This window comes from Anarhichas minor, unplaced genomic scaffold (genome assembly GCF_050575085.1).
Source record: "Anarhichas minor isolate MPS153535 unplaced genomic scaffold, ASM5057508v1 ptg000074l, whole genome shotgun sequence".
Taxonomy (NCBI): domain Eukaryota; kingdom Metazoa; phylum Chordata; class Actinopteri; order Perciformes; family Anarhichadidae; genus Anarhichas; species Anarhichas minor.
The window spans coordinates 9598610-9624376 of record NW_027466520.1 but is presented as its reverse complement, the minus strand read 5'-3'; the positions used below and the strand labels follow the sequence as shown (position 1 = coordinate 9624376).

The window sequence follows — 25767 nt, the reverse complement described above, 5'->3', positions numbered from 1 at the left end:
TTACGATGTGAAGACGTCTGCGAGTCCCTGATTGGAGAGACGGAACGAAATCACCCAAATCTGCGGTATTATGTGTAACAAATGGACAGAGAAAATATGTTTGATTCCCCCCGCCGCGTCTGTCGCTGTTAAAGTCAGCCTGAGGAGATGGTACGGTCTGACAGCGCCCCCTGCTGGCCGCAGGGACGAGTGGAAAATTCTCTTAAAGGGGATGTCTGGAAAACCGGAAGAGTTTTTTAAGGTGGAACGGCGGAGTTAGCTGCACAACAAGGACGCTTTTTTTTTTTTTTTTCCAGGAAAGGGCTCATAGGGCAAGCTCGACTCAGACGAAACACTTTCAACGGTTCCGTTGTCTTTTTGCATTTATCCCCTTAACGGTTTAGAATTGCTCTGCAAAAATATGCATATGGTGAAGATATTCGCGCTGGAGCTTACAATCTCACTTTTCTTAAACGAAGTTAGAAAATAGGCTACCACAGCTGGTGAGATCATTTTTTTCTCCTTTCCAGTTCAAAGCGACGTTTTTTTTTAAAGAACGTCCTTGATTTAAGCAAATATGTGGCGACCAGGACCCAAACAAAGTGACAATTTAAGACCTTGATCCACACAGTTGGAACTCAGTTGTAGGATCTGTCACCCCGTTGTCCCTTTTACTTGTCAGCAAAGGAAAATATAATAAGACTCAGAATTTAACAAAATAGTTAATAAGATTCACATTTTCATACTGCAGCCAATTCTGTGTTTACTTTCGCTTTACAGTGACATAATGGCTCGTTTATGACGACAAGCATCTGATGAGGCTGGTCCATAAAGGAAAATACTATATGGCACCATATCTCCCGCATAATAAAACATTGATGTGAAAACATTTAGATACTTTTGAAGACTTCAGATGTTGTTTTTGACGTCGAGGAAAGAACAGAGATCAGTCTTATGGCTCTCGAGTGGTTCCACCAGCTTCAGGTGGGCTGAATCAAATCAATAGTGGGATTTGCTTCGTGGCTCGACGCAGCCTTGTTTCACAAACATGGCTGAAATAATTAGAAATAATTCCTCTTCTTCTTTTTGATTACGAGTGTCTAATGCAGACCAGGTCACTGTAGGACAGTTCGTTGTTTTTACAGACAGAAACATTTAATATATTTTCAGATTAAAAGTGTACCTAAGGGGTAAAACATATAATATAAAATAACAGAAACCTTCTCACTACAGTTTTCTGATGTTTAGTTGTTTGTTTTCCCCTCATTTTAGGTGTTTGTGTTTAAAGAAGCAATAGTTCAGACTGCAACACCCCAACATGGCAACACAGGCTTTTTTTTTTTTTTTTAATCATTTTTTACCTCTGCTTGGAAAACGCACGTGTAAAAGCCCGAACTCCTGCTGATTATTGGTATTTTGGGATTGACTGGTGACCTTTGTGCTTTCCCCAGACTGGAAGGCAAAACAAACCCTTTGCTTTAAAATCGGATATGAAGTTTAAAGGAGCCTATAATCATGTTTATAGCGTATATGACATTTATTTAAATCTTTAAACTTCATGTTGAAATACAAGAGAACTGCACCAGCAGATAATAAATACACAACACTGCGGCCTTTAATCAAACTCACTATAGCATTTAATTATAACCGTCACAAATGCGTGGCTTGCTTATTTCCGGACTATTTTATTGCTTAGCAGCACAATACCTGGCCTGTCATTTGAAAGGTCGTTTCTCTTTTTGTTCCCTCTTCAGTGAAGAGCTTCCACCTCCATCACACTCATTCTGATTCCCCCAATTTGCATACAGTCCCTCTCTGTCCTCGCCTGCCACGCACACCTTGTAAGCACGTATAGTCCGAGGTGTCAGTGCACCTGCTTTTCTATCCCCACTCCTATCCTCCCCTTCAGTCTGAAACGTGTGCGTTCTCGTCAGACGCATGTCTGTCCTCATCCGGCTGCTCACCTGAGCTCTTCCTGTTTTAGCTGCGGCCTTTGTCCGGAGACCTCACGGATCAGACATGTTCGGTGCTTTTCTCTACGCGCTCATTTCATTGCAGCCGATTTTCCATCGCTCGCCTGCGGCGGCTCTTCCTCCAGATCACGAGGATGCACCGTGGTTCGTGGGGTGCGTCAACGCCAGCAGCGCCAGCAGCAGCAGCCTTTATGCAACTAACGGTGCCCGTGACCTTGACCCGGCAACCTGCTCTGTTCGCTGCCTTGATGAAGGGTACGTTTGGGGAAACCGTAAAAGAGAACGTTGAGTCAGTTGCATTTAGTCTAAAGTCGATTTCTGTATATTTGTGTAAAATTAAGGAGAAAACCCACTCTTCCACTTTTAAAATCACTCCTTTTGGGACCAGTACTTTCTTAATTGTGATAATATTGTAGAGTGATCTCCTATTATATATGAAAACTAATTATTTTATTATTACATATTCCTCTAACAACTCATGCTGTAGTCTATTTTTGCAGCTGATGTTCTATTTCTGAAATACTAGATAATATAATTTGATTTCAAACACAAAAAATAGTATATAGGACTTGGACGAACAACAAAAAAATGGGGAAAAATCAGAAAAGAATTCTTCAATAACCAAAAAGCCTTCTGCATTAGAATAAAAATGTGTGCTTTGGTCTCTCAGTCAGAGATATATAGTTTGACTTCTGCATAACTCAGACACGTATTTCTTATTGTTTGCAATGACATTTGGCTTATTGCTGAAAAAGAGTTGCATCGATGGATTTCTAGCAATACAGGCTAGAACAGAAGTGTTCACACCACATGAGTGCTGAGTCTTGTATCAGTGTGTTTAGATGAGCCGGATGCATGTGTAGCACTCGGACAGTATTTCATTAACTTTCAGTATTTGTTGGTGAAGGTACCAGGTTGCAGCGTTGACCTCAGAGGCTTGTTACTGTGGCGACCAGCAACATGGTTTGGTGGCCAGTGAGTGTTTCAACACATCTTCCAAAGGAGGGACAAAGGATGTCAGAGGAGAAAGACAAAGGTGAGACAGACTGCTGCCTTTTCCTTTGTCTCTCAGTGTCCAACCACGACTTCTCTGTCTCATATCCTGATCCACAAGTGACTGAGGGTTACCATGTACTTTTTACCATCGTCTGAGTAAAACATGCAAGTCCCTGAAGCTTTTTGTGTTTGACTTGTGCTGGATACGTTCACTAGGAATCTTTTCCCTTCTTTTCTTTAGTGTCCTCTACTTGCCTGTTGGAGGGGAACAGGGAAGTGTGGCACTCTACAGAACTGAAGGACCATTTCTGCACAGCGTTCGTCTGTCTACGTCTCCAGACAGAGTGCAGGCTGGGAAGACTTTTGTCATGGAAGTTTCTGGAAACCTGGCTGGACGCCCCAACCAGCCCTCAGGTCAGCTGCTACTTAACACAAGTGTAGTTCTCGGGAAATCCGACTCTTCAAGTTACACACATGCTTGACTCCTGTGTTATAAATACTGTCTGACTTGGCAAAGAGGCTCGTTTTGATAAAGATGTTTCCTCCTTTACTTACAAGTGAAAATGCTTTTTTTTCTAGTTTACATTGTCTGTCATTTTGTAAAATATTTTTTTATCTGTCATTCATATTTTTTTCTTACTATGTAATGAATTATATTATTTCAAAATATAGTAATTATATCCCATTATATATCATTATAAATTATTATTATCAAAATGATTAGAGGATGATCCAGTTTGCTCTGTAGACTGAATTTTAGAAAGACAACATTTGTGTTGTCAGTGTTAATGTATTTAAATATTTTAACTTTGAAAGGTTCAGTTATTTCTTTTTTTTTAAATAGTCAAAGCCACCTCACAAACACATGTTAATATACATGATTGGATATAAACTAGAAACAAGCTTGATGTTGCGTATTTAAGTTAACACATTTTCTATAATTGTTTGTTTACAGCTGCAGTCGTACTGTGTAGTGTGGACACAAATTATCAACGATAATTCATTTATATTATATATTTTTAAATAATTCCAATTATATAATTGTTACTATGATGATGTTATATAAATAACTGCTCGAGATGTATTTCTAAAATAATGATAATGTTTGACAAAATATATATCAATATTGTGCCGACCAATATTTCATTCAGAATGTGATTGTTAATGAGTTTTTAAGTAAAATAATATATATACACATAGTGTCAGAATATTTGGTTAATGCTTACAAAATAAAATGAAAAATAAATAAAAAATAAATAAAAAATATATATATATATTTGTAGCATGTATTAATGTTTCCGTTCTCCTGTTTCAAATGAGTTTTTCTGTGATTTTTAGGGATTGTGGGTCTGGGAGATCAGGACCTCTCTTACGTCACTGTTGAGTTTCAGGAAACGACCCATGAAGGTCATCATGTCAACGTGTCGGATGACGGCTCCTTTTTTGTGTCATCTGATTGGATTTTGGAAACTCCAGGAAAATATGAACTCGGTAAGTTAACTAGAGCAAACAAATTTAGTCAAATGGTGAATAATGAATTAATAAAAAATATGTATCATTATGTCTTCACCCTCTCTCTCCCTTTTCTCTTTAATCCTCTCATTTTCTGTTTAGACGTCAGTGTCTCCAACCCCCTCTCAACAGTCTCCTCCACCCTGCACCTCTCCGTCTTGCAGCCCTCTGCAGACGGCTTGGCGGTCTCTGTGATTCATGGCCCCCTGGGTGTCCCCTCCTGCATCCCTTTCCCACAGGAAGACTCCCACAGTGAGACTGTGGAGGCAGCATACCTGGGCGACCCTGTCACACTGCAGGCACACATGGGCGAAGGTCTGGCGGTGGAGTTTTTTTGGTGGATTACTCACAAGAGAAAAGAGAAAAACATGGAGGGTGTCAAGACAGTTTGCCTTCCCAACTCCGACTGTTTGATCAGCACTGCGGTAAGTAGGGCTGACAAAGAAGCACCGCTATGTATGTCAAATGAAATGCTGTCAGCATTCAAGGCTGAAGTTCTCTCTTTTTAATTGATCACAATGTAGTCCAATCTGATTGAAGCAATTTCGGCACATTGACCAACGACAACCGATGGCTGTTTAAAAATGTTTTTACATTTAAATAAATCAATGGTGTTAAGGACAGCCTGCTCGTGTTTAAAGTCTGGCTTCTTTGTGACTGTTTTATAACAAAGAATATCAAAAAGAGTAGAAGATTATATCAAAAACAAGCTAAAAACGGTGTTTTTTCCTACTTCCATTATCTACTTTCAAAGTCTATTATCAGCTTCAAATATGTAGAGATTGCACATAAAAAAAAACAGTACTAGTTAGACAGGACAGTTAATAGTCACATTCAAGACAAATGGTATAATATACATGTAGAATTTATGTTTGGTGAGAATAATTCAGTTAAAATATACATTTTATTAGAATTATGAAGATGTCTCACCTGATAGCTCTGTACAGTGATCAAAGCAATTAATGAAATGTGGCAGATGTTTGGTGAAACTAACAGAAGCTATGGTCTGACAACACAATCAAAACCCATCAATAACAGCCCAAATTGATAAGAATTAAACAATAAACATTTATCAAGATTTACCCACATCATTTAATTCACCTCCCTTATTTAAGAGGGGTCAAGGTTCAACACATAGAATGTGAAAAGTCCTATACATTTGCAAACTGTTTTTAAACAGCGTGTAGAACTCCAGCGTTCTGAAGGGATTTATAGGGTTAAAGAAAGAAATGCTGCATTATTGTTGAGGTGGATCCAGATCCTGTTTAGAAGAGTTTGGTTTTGATTCATTATTTTTAACGAAAGACATACACCAAAAACTCATTCAAGCAAATGGTGAGAAGTAATGGGGGTTTCTGTTAGTGTGGAAGGAATGCTGTTCTCAATTGGATATTTGATAATTTGGTGATTTAGGATGATGAAAAGGTGTTTTTGCTGATCAATAAAAATCAGATGAATTATTAAAACATACTTATAAATGCCCTCCAGAACTGGACCTTTGAAGCAGAGGGAGTTCACATGGTGTCAGTGAACGCCTCCAGTGCCTACGGATGGACACAGGAGACAATACACATTGTGAGTTATCTGCTTTCATTCACTGAAAAGTGTCTTCCTCATTGATTCAATGATAATGCTGGTCATATTTCAAATGTGTCTCATTGTAAACAAATCCCACGAAAAGATCCAAACCAATAAATTGTTAGTCCGTCTCTCAATACTTTCTGACTTGTCTGGAAAATAAACTGAAATGCCCATGCTCATTGTTATGAAGAAACATGGCTCATTGGTGTGTTTTTAACAGTCTATGTGTGTAACAATAGAGCTCTAAGGCACAGGAATCACAGCAATCAATTCGTTGTTGTTTTTGGTCTTTTCATACGATTTATTGAGAATAAGGGAAATATGAAATATGACCAATTTGTCCTTTAATCTCACATGTGTCTTTGTGTGCATGTTGTCTCTGTCCAAAATATGTGTGTGTGTGTGTGTGTGTATGTGTACTTGTAGGTGGTCGTGCCTCTCGTCGCCTCTGACCTCAGAGTTAGTGTATCGGGGGATCAGCTGACATCCGGAGAGGAGGTTTCTGTGGACGTGGAGATGTTCACCACCATGAAGCACCTACTTGTCCTCAACCTCACACTGACCGCTGAGCATGGCGGCATTGACGCGAAGGACAATGACAATAAAAACATCTGTGACAGCATCAAAATTACTCTCCAAGAAAACTGTAACAATCACAGCTGTGATCACAGCCTCAATCAAAACCACAATATCATCTATTGTCATGGTGGCACCCTCAACTCAGACACCCAACACTTGGTGCCTCTCCGTCTCCTCCACGCCTCCAATCGCTCCAGCTGCCATTTGCACCTCCGCCTTCACTGCCGCCTCCCCACCACTGCAGGACGTTATCGCCTCAAAGTGTCTCTTCCCTCCACTTCTGACCCAACATCAGTGCTGCTCTCTGCCGTCCTGCCTCAAGCCCTGATGGTGTACGAGAATATATGTGCCCTGAGGTCTTCTGGGAGTTGGAAGTCAGCAGTTTCAACACACACAGAATTCAACCTGGAGGTTGTCGGCCCCGTTAGCCGAATGGGGTCGAGAGTTATTTGGACTTTCAGTTTGGATAATAATACTGGGATGAGCAGGAGAACTGAAGAGTGGAACGTAAATGTGTCTCTTACAATAGCAGGCCGTTATAAAGTGGCAGTTGAGGCCTTTAACCCAATCAGCTGGGCCTCATTCTGCACACACATCCTCGTTCAAGATCCAGTTGGAGAGTTATTATTGAATGTTCCCAGCGTGATCGCAGCAAATCGAAAACACCCAGTTTCATTTAGCATCACAGCAGGGTCAAATGTGACCGTGTCTCTGCTGGTGAATGCAACGTTGCTGTACAGAAACAGCAGCTACACTACAGGAGAGGAGGCAATGGTGGTTTTGCATTTCGACCACACCGGGATAGTTGTGGTCGAGCTTCAAGCAGAGAATCAAGTGTCTTCTCAGAACAAAAACATGAGAATGTGTGTTAAGGGGAACAGGAAGCAGTCGCCACAAGTTAGGGTTAATCCAACGTGGCAACCACCTACCAGTCAGAGTCCTGTTCACAACCTGGCTGACAATGGTGAGAACGGGTTTTTAATGAACACCCACTGAGCAGTACAAACATCTATCAAGCTTCTTTTTTTTTTTTAAATAAGTGTGATTTTCTTTGCTTGTAAATATTAAGTAAATGTCTGAGATTTAAAAAAAATATTTAATCAATTTCTAAACATTTTAATCTGTGATTGTGACAAATTTCTTAAACAAATTAATTATTTTTTTCATGTGGCACTATTCAATGTAATACTTTTTTCAGATTTAGTTTAATTAGGGTATCATGCGTTTATCTGAATTATTTCATCATTATTTTCTGGCTTTGGTTTTTGCATTTTTTTAACACTGTCAAAGAAAATGGAAGCTTCAAAAATGATCAAGTACATGAATGCTGATGCTGTCTTAATCTGTTTTTGGTTTCTTTTCTATCACTATCACTTACACTTGATATCTTCTAAACAAGCTTAGTAAAAGTGTTTGATTTCAATTCAAACTAGATTTATTTTTAGTTTCAAGTGTGATTTAAATTGTGTTTCATATTCATTCTCATTATCTACCTAAGATCTTCCTCGTGGTCAGTGTTTTGGTTCATTTTGTATAAATAAATAAAATATTTTAATGAAATCTTAAGTAAAGAGGTAACAATGTAATTTGTAATATATTATATATTACACATTCACTGCAATGTGAATATCTGTTTTGTCTCCTAACAGTGCGGATTTCTGCAGCAAAGCAAGCTTATCCCACAAATACAGATATAACTTTCCTGGCCATGGCTGGAGTAGCAGACCCGGTGGAGCTCCTCTGGCACTTTGGAGACTCGAGATCAGAGAGAACCACCTCAAGAACCATCTCCAAAAGATACCACAAACCTGGCAGGTATGAGACACAGATGAAGTCTTGAAAATATGATGTACATGCTTCTTTGTCTCTTGTGCAGTATCATTTTACTCATTTATTCAAGAAAATAATCAAAATAGTTTCAATACAGGGCATAGACAGATCTTTCCCTGGATAGTATTTTTGCCAGCAAGCTAGTATTTACAACACTTAAACCCCCTTTCTTCAATGTAGGTATGCTGTAGTTGTAGTCATGTCAAGTGGCCGGACCTCCCTTACCTCCGATGTGTTCCCGCTGGTAGTCCAGAGAGCAGTGAAGCTCAACAGGCTGGTCCACCAGGCTTCTGTCCTGCAGAACCAAGCAGTGACGGTGAGCTGCCGGGTCAATGTGGGGACTGACGTCACCTTCCTCTGGAGCTTTGGAGACGGATCATCCAGGCTGGGACAGAGCACAGAGCGGCACGTCTTCCACAGGTGAGTTTTACTATCATTATAGATAGTGTTTTTTCACTAGAGAGATTGTGACCAGAGACAACTGAAGAGTTTGTTTTAAAACTGAAAAATGTTCCTTTCAGTACAAATGATACTAATTTGATGCACCCTTATTAAAGATATTATGCGTTTATGAGAAAAAAAGACTATTGGCTGATATATCATTATCGCATCTTTTTTAACTCTCAAATGGGCTATCAAAATTTATGTCAAGCTATAGTTTCTAATTATTTGTTATGGATCAATTTATACTTTAAAACGTGAATTTCCTCTCCAGGTTAAGCAAATAAAATGTATGTGTATTTTCCCCCTGTGCTTATGTGTTTTTACTCTCTGCAGGACAGGAGAGTTCAGAGTGGAAGTAACTGTGTCTAACCTGGTCAGTTCTGCCTCTCTATGCGGTCACATCTTTGTTGTGGACCGGCATTGTCAGCCTCCACCAGTGAAAAACATGGGGCCTCTAAAACTACAGGTACGTTTACTATGGTAAAGTAGCTAAAAAGGTAATTACATTGCTGCCCTCATCTTATTCCTCTTCTCTCTTCAAGGTGCGAAGATATGAGGTCATCCATCTGGGAGTGACCTATGAGACGGAAGTTGACTGTGACATTTCAGGAGGCCTTCACTACACCTGGACCTTGTTTGACTCTGCAGGACGGGTCTTCCCTTTGCCTCTTGTAGACACACGTAGACAGAGCCTCATACTGCCCAGCCATCTCCTGCACTATGACACTTATACTGCCATAGCTAAGGTAAGTAGCGGACAAACACTGTCACATATTGACCCTTAAACCTGGACCAGGGTCCTGCTGTCCTGCCTCTGAATAGACAGAACTGAGACTCTAATAGCCTTTGCTCTGCAGGTTCAGGTCGCCAGCAGTGTGGTGTACAGTAACTACAGTGTTAGAGTGCAGGTGATACCGAGCCCTCCTGTTGCCTTCATCCAGGGCGGCACCAACATCTTCATTAACAACCGGAACGACACCGTGGTCACCCTGGACGGGCAGAGATCTTACGACCCAGACTTCCCCATGAACCCAGTCAGGTACAGAAACAGTGTAATGTAGGCAGGGTTGTAAGGTATTTACTCAAATATGCATTCAATCTTAACACTGTTTCTGATTTTAATTTTTTTGCTTCACAGCTTCAGCTGGACATGTAAACCAGTCAGCTCCATTACCAGCTCCTGTTTCCTCCACGACGTTCCCACTTCATCCCCTGTGCTTGTATTTCCTGCTAGTTTCCTAAAACACAACTTTGACCAGTTCCAGTTCTCGATCACCGTCCACAGCGGCGAGCGTTCAGCTTCATCAGAGACCTTCCTCACATTATCACCAAATGTGATCGGGTGAGAGTTATAAAAACAAAAACAAATCACTAAGGACAGATGACATGTGGATGCTATAAAGTAAATAGAATTTTAGAGACATTTGCCACCATTAAACAGTGTACTGTACCTTGATACACCTTGTGACTGTTGCCATGTATCTGAATGTTTCCAATCCAGGAAGGTGTCAGTTACCTGCCCTCAGTGCCGGGGAGACCAGGTGAACTGGCATCAGTCTTTCTCTGTCAGCGCCTCGTGTGAAAGCTGTGATATTTCTCCAAAAGACATCCAGTACACCTGGAGCCTGTACCTGGTCAATGCATCATCCAAGCCTGTCATAGAAGGTAAAAAAAAAAAAAAGGCGAATGCATTTGGACATGTGCAGTACATTATTTCGTTTTCAAGAAAATAAATCGCTTTAATTCTATTCTTTTCTATTCTAGTCCCATTTTGTTACACGGTGGATCTCAGTGCTCCGTCTACCATCATGGAGGGTGCTGCCACTTCCCCTCAGACTCCTGGGACTTCCACCCAGCATGCACCTGCTACGGGTGCTTCACAGTACACCCATACCTCCGATCCTGTCGTTCTGATCCAGAATGCCTCTGAAACTATGGCTGGTGTGTGAATAAATGTGACCGGCTTGTGTGCTTCCCAAGTGGTTACCTCTGTAAAAACAGATCTTGAGGAGACCTACATACTGAAATAGAAAACAACACCATGTCAGTGAACTTGACTTCCCTCTTTTCCTCCTCAATCAGATTTGACAGAACCCGAGCCCTCGCCTATCTCTTCTCTAGTAGACAAAAGAGCAGAAGGATCAGGTAAGCAGCTGTTACTGCCATGGTGCTGCAAGCTTTTACTTGAAATAAAGATTTACTTACACGGCAGATCAATTTGAATCAAATGTGAAGAAAAGTGTGAATATGTCATTTTTTACCATGTTTGCAATGAAAAAAAAAGACATTTAAGACATGAACATCAACAGGGTAGCTCAAAAAGAAGTAATGTGCAAGGTCATAGTTACAGTAAAGTGGATAGTTTATGAATTATTTAACAGCTTTCCCTCTTTGTGTCCAGGAGAGGAGCCCTTTTATCACCCCCTGGGGGAGTTTGACCCTCTAAAGCCTTTGTACTCCTCCACTGAATACCCGCCACTTGCCTTTGACAACAGTGGCGTCCTATATTCAGACCACTTTCGCCAGGGTGAATTCCCAATTGAATCTGACTCCTTTGCTGACTGGGAGTTTTCTTTTCCTGTCCTGGAGGCCGGTGACTTGGGAGGTCAACAAGGTGAGAAAAAACTGAGCAGAAATATTGGCTGTGAAGCTTCTTAGATCTGGCAGTCACACACAATCAAATGATTATTTTATCTGGTCTTAGAATGATAAAAAATGAAAGGGGGTTTCAGTTATTCTGGCTGATTGGACCTCTACGAAGGTGAAAGCTACGTGGTTCTATGCAGTGAATTATGTAAGATTAACAAACTACCAAAGTACTGTACTTAAGGACAAATCTGACATACTTGTATAGTATACTTTCTACACCATTACATGTGATAGCTTAAGTAATATAGTTACTTGGCAGATTCATAGTAATAATAAACATTTTCCACGGAGGAAATGCACAAGCTACCTGGCCAGCACAGCAGTATATAAAGTGATTTAAATTAGCTCCACATATACCAACTGCAACATTAAAGTGATTTGTACAATAATGCTTTAATAATTATAATAAAATAATTTGATCAATTATGTTTTGGCCACTTGGGGGCAACAAACTGTAACACAACACTGACTTGTAAAGTTAATATAGCTTACTTCATACTTTAGCGGTTAAATGTTCCACAATGTTTAACAGCTAACGCTAGCTGTTGTCTTTGTCTGCCGTTTGGTGCTGTTAGCATAACGCAGGTTTATCAGAGCTTTTTCGCTGAAAACACAGCTACCACCTTCATAACACAGCTACCACCTTCTTATATGTACATGTACACTGTGCAGATTTCTAACGTTTATGCCAAATGTATTGTGCATTAAAGCTGATTCTATGTCAGATTCAGATTATGATGCTCCTTTGATGAGCGCAGAGGAAGGAGACCCAGGGCTTTCAGCAGGAAGACCCACAGGTGAAGTACATCTCTGTGTTTGTTAATTATCCCTAGTGTGGGAGGTTGCGTGTTAATCACATGCATGTCATTCCCAGGTGTGGATGGTGAGAGCTTCAGTCCAGGAGAGGATTCATTTCATGATCCAGCATTTCATGAAGATGAGGGGAATAATCTGATAGATTCCAGACCATCTGTTGTGATCCAGGAGCCAGTGTTGCTCGATTTACCCAGACACCCGGTAGACAGAGGCCTTTTTGAGTCCTACACTTACACGGGTACATTATTCAGGAAACTCACAGACACAGATTTCCTCTCTCTATCCACCCATGTCAGTTTTTAGACACCTTCCTCTCTCCTTCCATCTTTCCAGGCATTTCCTCCCCGTTGCTCAGCTTCAGACCACTCAGTCTGATTCCTGGGAGTAGATACATGTTGGAGATAACTGCCAGTAAGTTTCACAACAACAACTGTCATTTTTGCCAAAATGCAATGTGTTGTCACAGAAGCCACGGTTTCTTGACTATCCTCACATTTGCTGCAGTGCTTTTGAATTTTGATCTATTTTTAAGGGTCGTATCTAATAATAATAATATTGCAATTGTTATAATTGTCTTGCAAGAGTGATGCACAATAGATGTTTGCTTTTCTGGATTGGGGATCCACAGTGGTGTCTAAACTTAAAATGATAATTACCTGTATTGTGAAAATTGAAGGGATGGATCTCGATGCTAATGTGATTGCTGCCTTTTTCAACTCAGAATCTCATAATAGTTTTCGGGGCCGGACTCAGCTATTCTTAAAAACCAACCCTGCTCCAAAAGGTGTGATGTGCCAGGTGCAACCAGTCAGAGGGAGGGAGTTATATACACACTTCAGCATCTTCTGCACCTCAGGGAAAGAGGTATTTACTGTCTCAAAGTAAACACACACACACACACTGTGCACTGTTCCATGCATGCCAACCCTCACATGTTTATGTGTGTGTGTGTGCTGAAGGACTTACTGTACGAGTACAGTATCAGTGTAGGAGACGGACCTCCCAGGACACTGTATAAGGGGAGAGACTTCCAGTACTACTTCAGCCTTCCTTCTGGTGACCCCAATGATGACCGTAAAGGTAAACTCATACACACAGACACTGAATAATAGTGCACAAGGGACGCATTATCATAAAAACTTATTGCAGAGATTCCCTTTTTCCATTAATTGAGTGATTGATTTTTGTTCAGTAACGATTTACACAGAGATCAAAAGCAGCATGAATGGGGCGCCCTCTAAACCTTGTCCTGTCACCGTCCAAGTCCAACCGTGCTTCTTCAGAGACGCCTCTTCTTCTTCCCATCTTGATCCTGACCTGGAGCTGTAAGAATCACCATGCCATCACATCAAGTCAGGGTTATTATGTCTATGTTGCAGGATATTGTAAGAGGGATTCTTTGTATATATACTACAGTACGAGGTATAGTTTTTGCAGACCATAGATCAACTTTTGTGTTGCCACAAGAGTTTTACAGTACATCTCAACAAGTTACTGTCTTACTATTCATACAGTATGTGGTTCTGTCAGTAATATCTCTTTCTCTCCAGTTCAGAGTCGGGTCTGAGGAACCTCTCAGCTCTGGTGCGACTTGGAAACAGTGTGGAGATTCGTAACTACGTCAGTCTTCTCTCCAGCATTCTCAACCGACTCAGCCGAGACACTAAGGCCAACACACACGCTCAGAGACGCACACGGAATGTGCTCATTGGCACGGTGTGTGGGCTTGAGAGCAGCGGACAGGTACACACACAGACCTATACTAAACCTCAAAGATTAATAGAACCACGTGTTTGATTTCAGCAAATCAATCCTCTACTCTCTATTCCCGTTTCACAGTCACAGTTCAACAAACCTATCCAACTTTTTACAGCATTTTAATGACATTTAATCCTAGGCATCAATGGTGGACAACATCTGCATTCTGAAAAACCTTTTAGAAGTTACAAGTCAGGTAGGTGGAAGGTTTGACTTTGATTGACAAAGAGACACTGATGGATACATGCTGAAAGATGAAAATTGTTTCTCATGCAACACTCAACCCTGTTTAGGTGACATTAGCGAGTGCAAGACGAGTGACCGTCCACGTCCAGGTCATCTCAGAACAGTTTTCCAGTGCTCCAGTCTGGTGCTCTCAAAAGACACTCAACACCCTGGTGGCTCTGCTGTCATACAGCCTGCAAGCTGTTCTCACTAGTAATGACTTCACACCTGAAATGTCCACCAGTGCTGACATTACACAGGCATTAGAGTCCGACCCCCATGATGAAATACAGGACTCACCCAGTGGTATTTACATGGAACAAGGATTACTGATTTCAACAAAGCAGGCGCTGCAGCTCGCAGCTGATATTCTCCAGACTGCTTCAGACCTGATGCTGGTGAGAGAACACAAACATGTTCTTGTTCATATCTACTCATGAACTTCCATGTTTTCATATTTGTACCTCCATTTATCCCTCAACTGTCACACTTTTTTTTCTTCTTTTTTTTTCCAGAAGTACATCTTGTCCCATGAGGCCCATGAGCACAGAGTCAGCACTGGTCTTATCGCCTTATATGCCACATACCTAAACCAAACCTCCACAGTCCTCAGCAGTGGCTCAACCACCTTCTACATGCCCGACTCCCTGATCCATCTTCTGTTTGTTCGTGGAGAGACTGAAAGCAGACTGCATCGACCGTGTGTGCTCAGCGTGCTGACCAAGCTCACCCACAGCCCTTACACGTGGGCCCGCTATCCTGAATCGGTGAGACTGGCATGATATGATGACCCTTACTGATTAAACAGCAAGGCATTGCTCTCATTTTCCTCTGCTGATTTCCAGCTGAGTGGACCAGTGGTTGACCTCAGCCTTTACAAGTGCAGCACAAAGAGAAAGATCCCGGTTCGCTCGCTCGTTCAGCCAATAAACATCGAGCTGCAACAACCACCAAGAAACGTATGACACTATCTCTTCTTTTCTGTTTGCTACAAGTTGACTCCATTTGCACCGTATCGCTACAGTAGAGCACATTGTTAAATGAGAGCGGGTGACCGTGTGATCACATCCATTCTGCAGATAAGCTCTGTGCCCGAGTACGTCCTCCTACGCAGCCAGGTCAACTACCACACCTTCAACATTACCCAGGAGCACTTGCAGCAGGCCATCCAGCTGAGCGTGGTGTTCACGCTGCCGCTCAACAAGGTGTTTCCCATCATGCTGCTCTTCAGGTAGATGGTGACTTGCATTAGGTTTTATACTCACTATCATCTGATAGTTAGAGCAACATAATACCACAATGTGATACTTTTGATGAGTTTTTTTAAGTAGAAGGCAAGAATGTGACAAAAAAACAAACCAAGGGTCTTTGTTGTGGCAGGATGTTTGAGAGGCCGACTCCCAGCATGCACCACCTGCACAGGATTCACCACTGGGAGAGGAACACCACTTGGTTCACTCTGCCCCCATCCTACCTCAGTGGTAAGCAATGTCTTGATTCCATCTTTCAGTTTTCAGCTCTGTCCCTTCTCCCCCTCCTGGTCTTTCCATCTTTTAAATGACTGGTGTTCTGATCATATTAGAGAGTAATCGGAATGTCATTCACTACCTAATACTAATACCAAATGATGCTGATTATAGCTTAATTATTCTTTTTGTGAAAAGCCTATTTGCTTTTTTTTTTTTGTTGATTAGTAAGTGTCTCAGAATACAACTGTACCATTTCCTGCTGAAGTTCATACTCTATTCATCCATCTAATATTTACATGTTTTGACATTTCTAATGTACTCTCTGTACTTTTTTACATTTACAAAAACTGGATTGACAAAATCCTTAAATTTCTAGCTGCAGGGGTTGGTCACCTGGCCCTGCTGAATGCTGATTTTGAGAAAACACCCAGACACAAGCACCTCAGTGATCAAGTCACCTACAGTCTCACAATGGACCGCAGCCTGTGCTTGTCCTGGGACGGCCACCAGGGGGCCTGGACACAGTATGGCTGCAGGACACAGCAAGCAGACGCAGCTACTGCAGTCAACTGCAGGTAAGGCAGGGATTAAGGACATAAGACCTTCACAGAGGGAAACACACACACACACGCACACACACACACACACACACACACACACACACACACACACACACATGCTAGAAGTAATTGAGGATTAACATAAATGAATCACTTCTTGCTTGTTGGTGTTTGTCTCAGTTGTCACCAGTTGAGGCCGCTGACTGTGGTGCGGCAGCAGATCCAGAGCAGCCATGACGCAACCGATCTGGACCCGTTCCTAAGGTGACCTAACCCTCCTCAGACTTGGATGATGTATTTAACCAGAGAAAACTAAATCTCTTGGTTACTAATACTGCAGCAGTAATTTGGACCTTGGACGTTGGAGCACATGTTCCAGTATAGAAAAATAATCATTCGGGGATCAATTTGAAATGTAGAAAACAACCACAGTAACCGGAGATAAAATTTTTCATGTACTTTTTGGTAGATTTTCATTCTGTTCTCCCTCCATCTCTGTCACCTCAGTGTGTCCAGTGATCTGACTGTGCTGGGTGTGCTGGTGCTCTGCGTATGCCTGTGCATCCCGGGGTTGGTGGCGTGTAAAAGAGCTGACGCTGTCTCTGAGGCGAATCAGAGAGTACACTACCTTTCTGACAACTCTCCATGTGACCCGTATCTCTATGCGGTTACAATCCACACTGGTCTCTGCTCTGCAGCCTGCATGACTGCAAAGGTGAGATCGTTTTATGTTTCTTTCAACCAGCATTTGTCACATTGCTTTCAACTGCACCTGAAAGTGGTTTCATGTTGATATATCTATAATATGATAGAGATATATATATATATATAAGTATAAAATCTGGCTGCTTATCTGATCATGGCGGCTTTGAGACCCGAAATCTCAAAATGAACCTCTTCCTTCCTGCTTTCCCCCTCTGTCTCAGTGATAACGTTCCCTGTCACCCCTCCACTCTCACCCTGAGCCTGATGAAAATACCCCCAAGCATCCTTGGACACTGCACTAGTTTAAATTGTGTTTTTTTTTAAGAGATATTTTCTAATGTATGTTTTCAAAACAACAACATTAATGGCCTGACTTGTAAACTGCAGCGTTCAATCTTTATTGAAGTGTGTATGGGTTAGTTTTCCAGATTTGGATTAAACTAAGATATCCTTATAAAAGTCATTTCCTGTAGTAATGTGTGTGGGAAACCTTTTCTACATGTTTATCAGGTTTACATAGTGCTGAATGGTGAAGATGGGCGCTCACAGACAAGAGAACTACAAGTCCCAGGATGCACTCTGTTCAGGAGGAACTCTCAAGACATCTTTATATTAAGGTAATCCACATAAAATCAATACACTGATCGCCACACATTTACTGCAATACTGTAGAATACTTCACTACTACTACTCTTCAGTGTATTCTCTGTCTCTGACGCCACAGTGCAGCAGACAGCCTGGGCCCAGTGTGGGGGGTTCACATCTGGCATGACAACTCAGGACCCTCCCCCAACTGGTACCTCAAACAAGTGGAGGTATCCGAGGTAAAGTCCACCTGTTGAGTGTTTGTAAATGTGTTTGTTTCTTCTGTGTGTGGACTTCCACTTTGACCATCAAGATGCTTTTGTTTTTGTCTACTTTTAATACAGGTGAGCAGAGGGCATGTGAAAGGCCGTGCTTGGCTCTTTGTGGGTCAGTGCTGGTTGGCTGTGAACAAAGCGGATGGCCGGGTGGAGAGAATGCTGCGAGTTTGCACACATGGAATAGGCTTTGCTAAGGTAGAGCACTGCAGTTACACATCTGAAGAACTCAGTTACAAAAAAAAAATCATCTTTTAATCTCTTCTCCCATGTTGTCCTGGATCTCCACCTGTGTACTTGCAGATGTTGTGTCTCAAGCTGTCTGACTACTTGGCCGACTACCACATCTGGATGTCTTTGTACAGCTGCCCCTGCCCTAACTCGTTTACACACACTCAGAGACTTAGCGTGAGCCTGCTGCTACTGCTGGGATACGCATGTGTCAACACAGTAATCATATCACAAATGAATAATCGGGTAGGTTAAAAAAAACAAAACAAAACTTCAGAGTTCGAAACTTGGCCATGACAGTTTCAAAGCATCTGCTCCATATTGCTGTTGTTTCTGGTCACTTGTTTGCAGTTGCCATTCGAGGTGGGCATTATAGATCTGTCAGCTGTTTCTCTGACGACGGGAGTATTAAGTGTGGCGGCAGCGTTGCCTGCAGCAGCAATTATATCTTTCCTGTTCCGACTGCGTGAGGTCCAGCTGATGGGGTCGGTAGTCCAACACACGAAGGGGAGACGGACTGAAATGGACCCTTTTGGAGGTTTGTACTTAAATGGAGTTAAACACATAATTTATCCTCTTTCTTAGGAGTGGACAATGAAAATGATGCCCACCTGCATCACATCAAATGTCAATTTTCTCTTTTTTTCCTACAGTATGCTATAAATCACCATCTGTCAATTTCAATCTTACATAATTAATCTGCTTTATCCATTATTTTACATTTACTCTTTTTGCATTTTCTTCTCTTTTCTTGTCTCCTCACATCCCTTTGCCTTATTTTATCGTTTTGTCTCCTCACAGATGCCTTTTTGTTAAATGACAGTGTATTCGAGCCCCATCTCTATTGGAGCAGTCTTCAGCAGTGGGCGCAGGAAACCTGGAGGAAGAAATACCAGGTTACATCTTTTTCTGTTTTCTTTTTTTCTCTCGCTCTTTCTCTGTCTTTTTTGGCACATTTTCCATGCCCATCTGACCCCTCTTCTTGTGTTTGTAGGGCACAGACCTATTGTCAGTGTCCACTACGATTCTGGAAAATAAAAACACAGGTAATAAACCTGCAATCCGATCAGATGTAGTCACAAGAAAGGAGGACTCTCTTGAAGTTAAGAACTACAAGGGACCAACGCTTCAAAATGTGTTGCTGATTGCTGAGCGGAACAATGTTGATCAAGCACCTGGGGGAAAAGAGTTAGATCTTTTAAGTGAAAGCAGCAGGTTTCCTGGAACCCAGAGAGCTATTTTGTCCGGTATGAGGGATGTACGTCATGCTATTCAGAAGGAAGAAGATCATCAAGGGAAGTTTTCATCGGACTGCAGCTTTAAGGAAGACTGCTATCACCACACAGCAGCGTGGCCAGCACACAACATCGACCGGCTAAAAGGGAGAGGATTGAGACCGCTGTCTCAGTGGTCTCACTATCTGGCCTGGACACTGTGTCTGCTGTTGTCCCTCTCCTGCCTTGTGCTTTCTGCAGTGCTGGGATTGAGGTATTAGATGTGTGATGGCATCAAATTGATGATTATGAAGATGTATGAATGCTCAAGTGCGAAGCCAGTGGTGTGGATTACGCTTAATTTTTGCATTATTAATACTGACTTTTTGAAACATTATGTATATCCTGTGTTATAACTGTATGTCTCACAGTCAAAACTATGTATAACTGTGTGTTTTCATGTGTCAGGTTCAGCAGCAGCAAGGTTCTGCTATGGATGCACTCTCTCTTCTTCTCCCTGATGTTTTGCATCTTCCTCATCCAGCCAGCCGTGGTAGATTATTCCAGCATTTTCTAAACTGTATTCCACGTAAAGAAACATATAAACCGTAATCCGAAACTAGAATTACATAGAAAATAAATGCAATTTACTCTTAACTACATTTAACTCTTTGCACTGTACATGTTATTTCCCTTTTCCAGATTATTGCAGTGGCAGTGGCTGTTTCCTTTTGGCACAGGAAAAGATCTGACTTTCATAGCTTCTTCAGTATAAAAGAGATTGAGAAAGACACTTCAAAACTGCGGAGCCACAATGGTGCTAAGCAAAACATAGAGCAGTTTGGGACATCTGCCTTTCCACAGGAAAGATGCTCATACCTTGAAAAGGTGAAAGCCAGACTATTCTATTTCATTCTGTTCTCATCTATTCGTTTCCATCAAAACATATATTGACTTATCTCTCACTAACAGCTGCTTGGAGCTCGTCAGCGAGCCCGGTACCTCCGTCTTGTGCGCCCACCAACTCCAGCAGAGCTGAGGAAAAGCTGTGGCAAGAAAAGAAGAGAGACACTCATCCATCACACTCTCAGGTATGTCTGTGTGTTTTTGTGTAAGTGTGCACCTGTTTGTATATGATTTAAAGCTGTGTAAGGAATTATCTCCGCTTTTCATCCAGGGATTTATCACTCTGTGGCTCCATGCTTCTCCTGATGCTGTGTATAAGTTATGGGGCCTCATTCACTGACCATTACCACCTCAATAAAGCTGTCAGAAAACAGTTTGTAAGGTAACATGCACACATATGCTGTCTCTTTCTTTGTACTTATTGCTGTCTGACACACTCAAAAGTCCTACTTTATCTTTCAACAGTGGCCACGATGATGCATTTATGTCTATACAAAAGCATGAACACTGGTGGAAGTGGGCACAGAGCAGCCTCCTTAATTTACTGTACAAGAATGCATCATCCGCAACTGAGGTAAGCGACAACAGTGCTGCAGTCATTCACCACTCCACCAAAGTTTGTAAAATACAATGAAAAGGATTCATCCATCCAATGCTGTACAATGAAAATATGAAAATAATTTACCTTCACCACTGAAGAAAAGATCTTAATTTGTATTTCATTATTATGAAACCAACAGTCACACATCTTGATTGGAGAGCCAATCCTGTGGAAGACAGAGGTGTCTGACCCATTTCAGGGCCAGGTAGGTAACAAAAGAAGACATGCCTTTACATCTTGTATTATACTACTGATATAACCTAAATCTTTGTCTGTGCAATCATAATTTTAGTTACTGGAAAAGTTATTGTGATGATTTTGTTTTAAATGTTGGATTAACAAAAAATGTGTTTGAAAGGGAAACTATTCCGATTTTGCACACATTGATTGGTAATAGTTTTCCATAATAACGAAATAACATAAAATTCTAATATTCCATTTCTTGTGAAATAACAGCAAAGCAACCACATATTTATTGAATAATCCAGTGCAATACTTTGCTTCAATTTCAAGAAAATAATCTGTCACATGGTATTCCAGCACATCATTCAAGAGTGCACTGTTTCTCAAACATATATACTGTAGTAGTCCAGTGATAGCTTTCAATATCATTCAATATTATTACATTTAGAGATGAATTATTGTACTGTGACTTTATTAAAGCTACCGCCGTGTCACAGTTACTAGAAGTGTTATATTTGATTTATGATTTGTTCTGACTGTGTCACTGACTACTCAGGTCTTAGTACCTATGCAAACACCTCCAAAGACATGTGGTCACCTGGGCTGCTACTCGGGACCAAGTGCTACAGTTGGTTTAGGCCACACAAAGTAAGAAACGGACACCCGGCGGAAATGATTATTTGAGTTTTTCCTAATGTGATCTGTGTTCAAATGGTTTTCTGCAGTATCGACTCTAATGTCGGTAATATTGTCACCGTCATCATTCAGTTGTCCTCTCCTCCTCTGCAGGTCTGATGCTGCGTCCAAACTGAAGCTCCTGCGTTCAGGTGGCTGGCTGTGCAGACAGACTGTGTCTGTCCAATTCACCTTGTTTAGCCCCGCACCCAACTTGTTCACCAGTGTGACCATGCTCTCTGAGCAGATCCCCACCGGCGTTCTGCTGCCCTCTGCCAAAGTCCGGTCAGTTAGAGTGTATCACACTCCTGCTGTGTGGGACTATGTTGTCATGGTGTGCCAGGTAAAATGCTACTTCACCTATCTGAGAAAACAACTAGTCTTCAACACCATCATAAAGACACGAAGCAGCTGAAGAAGCAAAATCTACAGATCAAAATGTACACAACAAGATATTGTTGATTGAGTTGTTTTTTTAAAGGAAAAACAAACACAACATTGCACTGAGTAACACTAACATTGGATTAGCATTTCATTTATTGATTGCTGTCAGGACGTAGTGAGAATTTTAACAAATAAAGCAAAATGTTTATGAAGAAGATTACCAACCTTTGTTTTTAAGGTTCCTCATGTATTTTATTCCTCCCCTCCAGCTCCTCTTCCTTATCTTGTCCCTTCTGCAACTCTGTAATCAAGTGTACGCTATAGGGCAGCAAGGCCCGATGGGATACTGGAGGACACCTTTAAACTGTCTGGAGGTAAGTCTTACACATGCATAAACACACACAGGCAAAAATATGAATACCAACATAATGATTAAAACGATTATTTAAAGACTTGCATACACACTGCTTGAAGGTACACATGGAAACCTGCACCGGCATGCATACACACTCGGCCACACACCAATGCAAATAAGATCACAATGACCTAGCTTGAAGGGTAAAGTAACCTGTCGCTCCTAAACCAACATACCTGTGAAGTTTATAGGTCAAAGTACACAGCATGGTTTTAACTGTAGAGTATGAAATGTACCTGATTATACTTTTACTTCTCTAGAAATGTAGCTCACTTTCTCTCTCTCTCTGTTTTGCAGGTCAGTTTGCTGACGGTATCTTTAGTGTACTATGTTTATTACATCTATCACTCGATCATTGTCTTGGAGGTTGTGGAGCTGCTCCAGAGACACAACCACAGAGGACATGTTGATGTCAGCCTCCTGGCTACCTTGGAACAAGTGAGAGAAAGAAAGAGACAGGAAAACAAATATTTAATGTTGAGAGAGCAGTTCACTGCCTAGCCTGCTTTATTTTATTTACAGGAAAATGAAAGAGCCTCATCTTTAAAGAGATAATTCTGAGTACTTAACATAATTAAAATGTGACAAAACCTATTACATTACATACAACTAACTGGTAGAGAAGTCCTATAGAGATTATAGTGTGGGTTGTAAACAGAACAGCAATGATTAACACGTATGTTGTGTCTGCAGTATATCCGTACTCTGCGTGGCATTACGCTCCTTCTCCTCAACATGAAGTGTGTGACTGTGTTGAGGGTGAACAGGACCTTGGCATCCTCTGCTACATTCCTCACCCGGTCACTCTCCAGCCTTTTCTGGCCAATGGTAAACTCATTGTTGCAATAACGTCAACTGCTTGATTGTCATTAGAACTTTTAATGTACTCCTGTCCAGTTGGACTTGGGAAATGACTGGAAATTATACAGGCAATTTGTGTGCATCTCATTAATGCAGTTTCTTTCTGTGTCCTACCCACACATGAAATGCTGACAATGTTTTTCTAGATTTCCACCCTCTTACAGCAGCATAATAAGACTTGTTTATTTGGGTATTTCTCACAAAAAAGTCAGGATGTAATTATTTAAGAATGGGCATTCGGAAAGACTTCACTAATCAGACAGAAAAGACAAAAATGTTTTCAATCTTCTTTTCTTTAGATTTCAGGTCTCATTGTGATGGTGGCGCTGGCCTGCGTTGGGAATCTCCTGTTGGTACAAAGATCCTGGGCCTTCAGCTCACTGCCCCGCTCCCTTCAGACCCTGCTCTGTCACTGCTGGGGTTTCAGGGCCGTTCGGGGCCTTCCCTTCTCTGGCTGGGATTTCCTTTACCGTGGAGTTCTCTATCTGTCCTCTGTGGTGTGGACAGCAGTGGTACATATATACTATATAATATAAATGTTTTTTTTACTTTGTAAAAATTGCGACTGAATGCATGCGATTGTTGCATGTAATAAGTCTTTGCGCAACTTATTCTCAGTGGTAGAAACTGTCAGAGTCTATGTCGGGTTTGAACAGCCATCTGTCTCTCTCGTAGGTGATAGGTGTGGTGTCCTCATTGGTCAGAAGTGCTAAAAGATCTCAAAGCTGGGCGAATGTCTTCACCATAGCAGAATTAGCCGACTACATCAGACGGAGGGTCTCTGAGCTCATTGGGCAGCGTAGACGAGCATGGATTGAAAATCATGCGGAAGGGAAGGTGAGAAAAAAGCGTCAAGTCAACTATCAAACTGAGATTCTTTTATTGAGAAAATACATTTTGCAGACTTAAAAGTTGCTGTGTATCATTATATATATATTTCATTGTCAAATTACCTTGCTGTGAACATCTGAGACAGTGGTCAGGATTAATATCTCATGCTTCTGGCAATGCTACTGTGAGTTTCTGAAGGATATTTTTCCTGTAAATCCTGTAGCCTCTTATCCTACCTCAAATATCACACATTGCACCACCTACTTATATTTGTAGAGTTTACATTAACTTTGCCCTTTGGTTTTTCAGACTTATTTCTTCGAAGAGTTTGAAAGCTTAGTGGATGAACTATTGTTCAGACTCGATGCCCTCTCAAACAGTCTGCACCCCACTCTGCCCCCCAAAGCCCATCACTACAAGGACAGTCCTGTCATCCTACAGGAGCCCTCCAACATGGACGCACAGGTGAGCCCGACACCAAAAATTATGAAAAAAAGACAGACACATACATACAGTGCATGCACCCATATACTGTACATACAATACATTATTTAAAAAATTTGTATTCTGGAAACAGAAACAATGTTTGAACAGTATGATTCTGTTACAGGACTTTTTAAGAACGCAAAAAAGAGAAGTGGTGATGATGAATGATCACACAGATGTCAGTGGCCACGTAGAGACCTTACCAGTATCTCACCTGCTCAGGTAAAAACATTTACCATCTACTTAGGTTATAGACCAATCTGACAGTAAACTGAAAATATTTAAATTAGGTGTCAAAAAAAGAAAGAAGAATGTTGATGTTTTTCCTGTATGACTGCATTACCAGGTCCAAGCTTGAACCGGACATACTGGAGAGAGGCCAAAGGGGAGACCACTCCTCCTCAGACAGGGCTGTGGTATGGGATGCTTCGCAACAGCCTGAAACAATAGCCAAAGAAAACCCAAAAGGCAGAGAGCTCCGGACATATTTAAAGGCACAAAACTACCTCTCCCTCCCTGAGTCAACATCACGCATCAGCGTTTGGACAGAAGATGCTCTGGAGGAGCGAGTTAATGAATGGACTAAAACAAATGACAATTGCTGCTTAAGTAAAACACAGTCCACACATACGGAGGTGCTGGTGGAAGTTCTAGTCCACCAGGAGCCTGGGACTGTAAAGTCAGATAAACAGTAGGGTCCTTATGGAGATAACAATTGTGGATGGGACACAAGCATTGGGCAAGCATTCCGATACTTAGTCCTTGTTGCAAAAACTGCATAACTAGTTGTTCATGACTTGAGTTGAGTTGAATGATTTACAAAACACAAACACGCCTTTGTAATGCATAAATATTTGTATGAGTACATGTATTTTAGTTTGATTCTCTGCATTGCCCATCCTGATTCCTTAAGAACCGAGAGCTGTTATCATTGAGATGTACACCAAATAAAGTGATCCTTTACTTTAATGTAGTTGCAACCTGTCAATCCAAAAGGTATTTTCCTAAATTTGTATCGAAGACTGGATTGTGATGAATATTCAT

General features: G+C 41.4%; 1 protein-coding gene across 1 annotated transcript; it reads left to right on the top strand.

Moving 5' to 3' along the window:
* The first annotated feature begins 1998 nt into the window (after positions 1–1998).
* On the top strand, positions 1999–25767 carry pkd1l1 (polycystin 1 like 1, transient receptor potential channel interacting). Its single transcript, XM_076080889.1, has 57 exons — positions 1999–2207; positions 2860–2988; positions 3190–3362; positions 4287–4439; positions 4593–4885; positions 5949–6035; positions 6468–6987; positions 8270–8435; positions 8631–8870; positions 9228–9360; positions 9437–9640; positions 9752–9933; positions 10033–10236; positions 10396–10559; positions 10659–10766; positions 10977–11039; positions 11296–11508; positions 12269–12340; positions 12418–12597; positions 12693–12770; positions 13081–13223; positions 13319–13439; positions 13552–13684; positions 13910–14102; positions 14257–14313; positions 14411–14740; positions 14858–15087; positions 15151–15301; positions 15422–15573; positions 15723–15823; positions 16188–16386; positions 16552–16635; positions 16879–17086; positions 17587–17693; positions 17801–17900; positions 18006–18134; positions 18240–18413; positions 18519–18705; positions 18969–19063; positions 19162–19210; positions 19316–19655; positions 19850–19934; positions 20084–20269; positions 20354–20472; positions 20559–20669; positions 20753–20861; positions 21028–21097; positions 21635–21719; positions 21861–22089; positions 22400–22504; positions 22843–22983; positions 23239–23373; positions 23706–23918; positions 24082–24243; positions 24547–24702; positions 24848–24945; positions 25070–25767. Exons 1-57 carry the CDS (start codon positions 1999–2001, stop codon positions 25416–25418), a joined length of 9207 nt encoding a protein of 3068 aa, XP_075937004.1. The 3' UTR covers positions 25419–25767.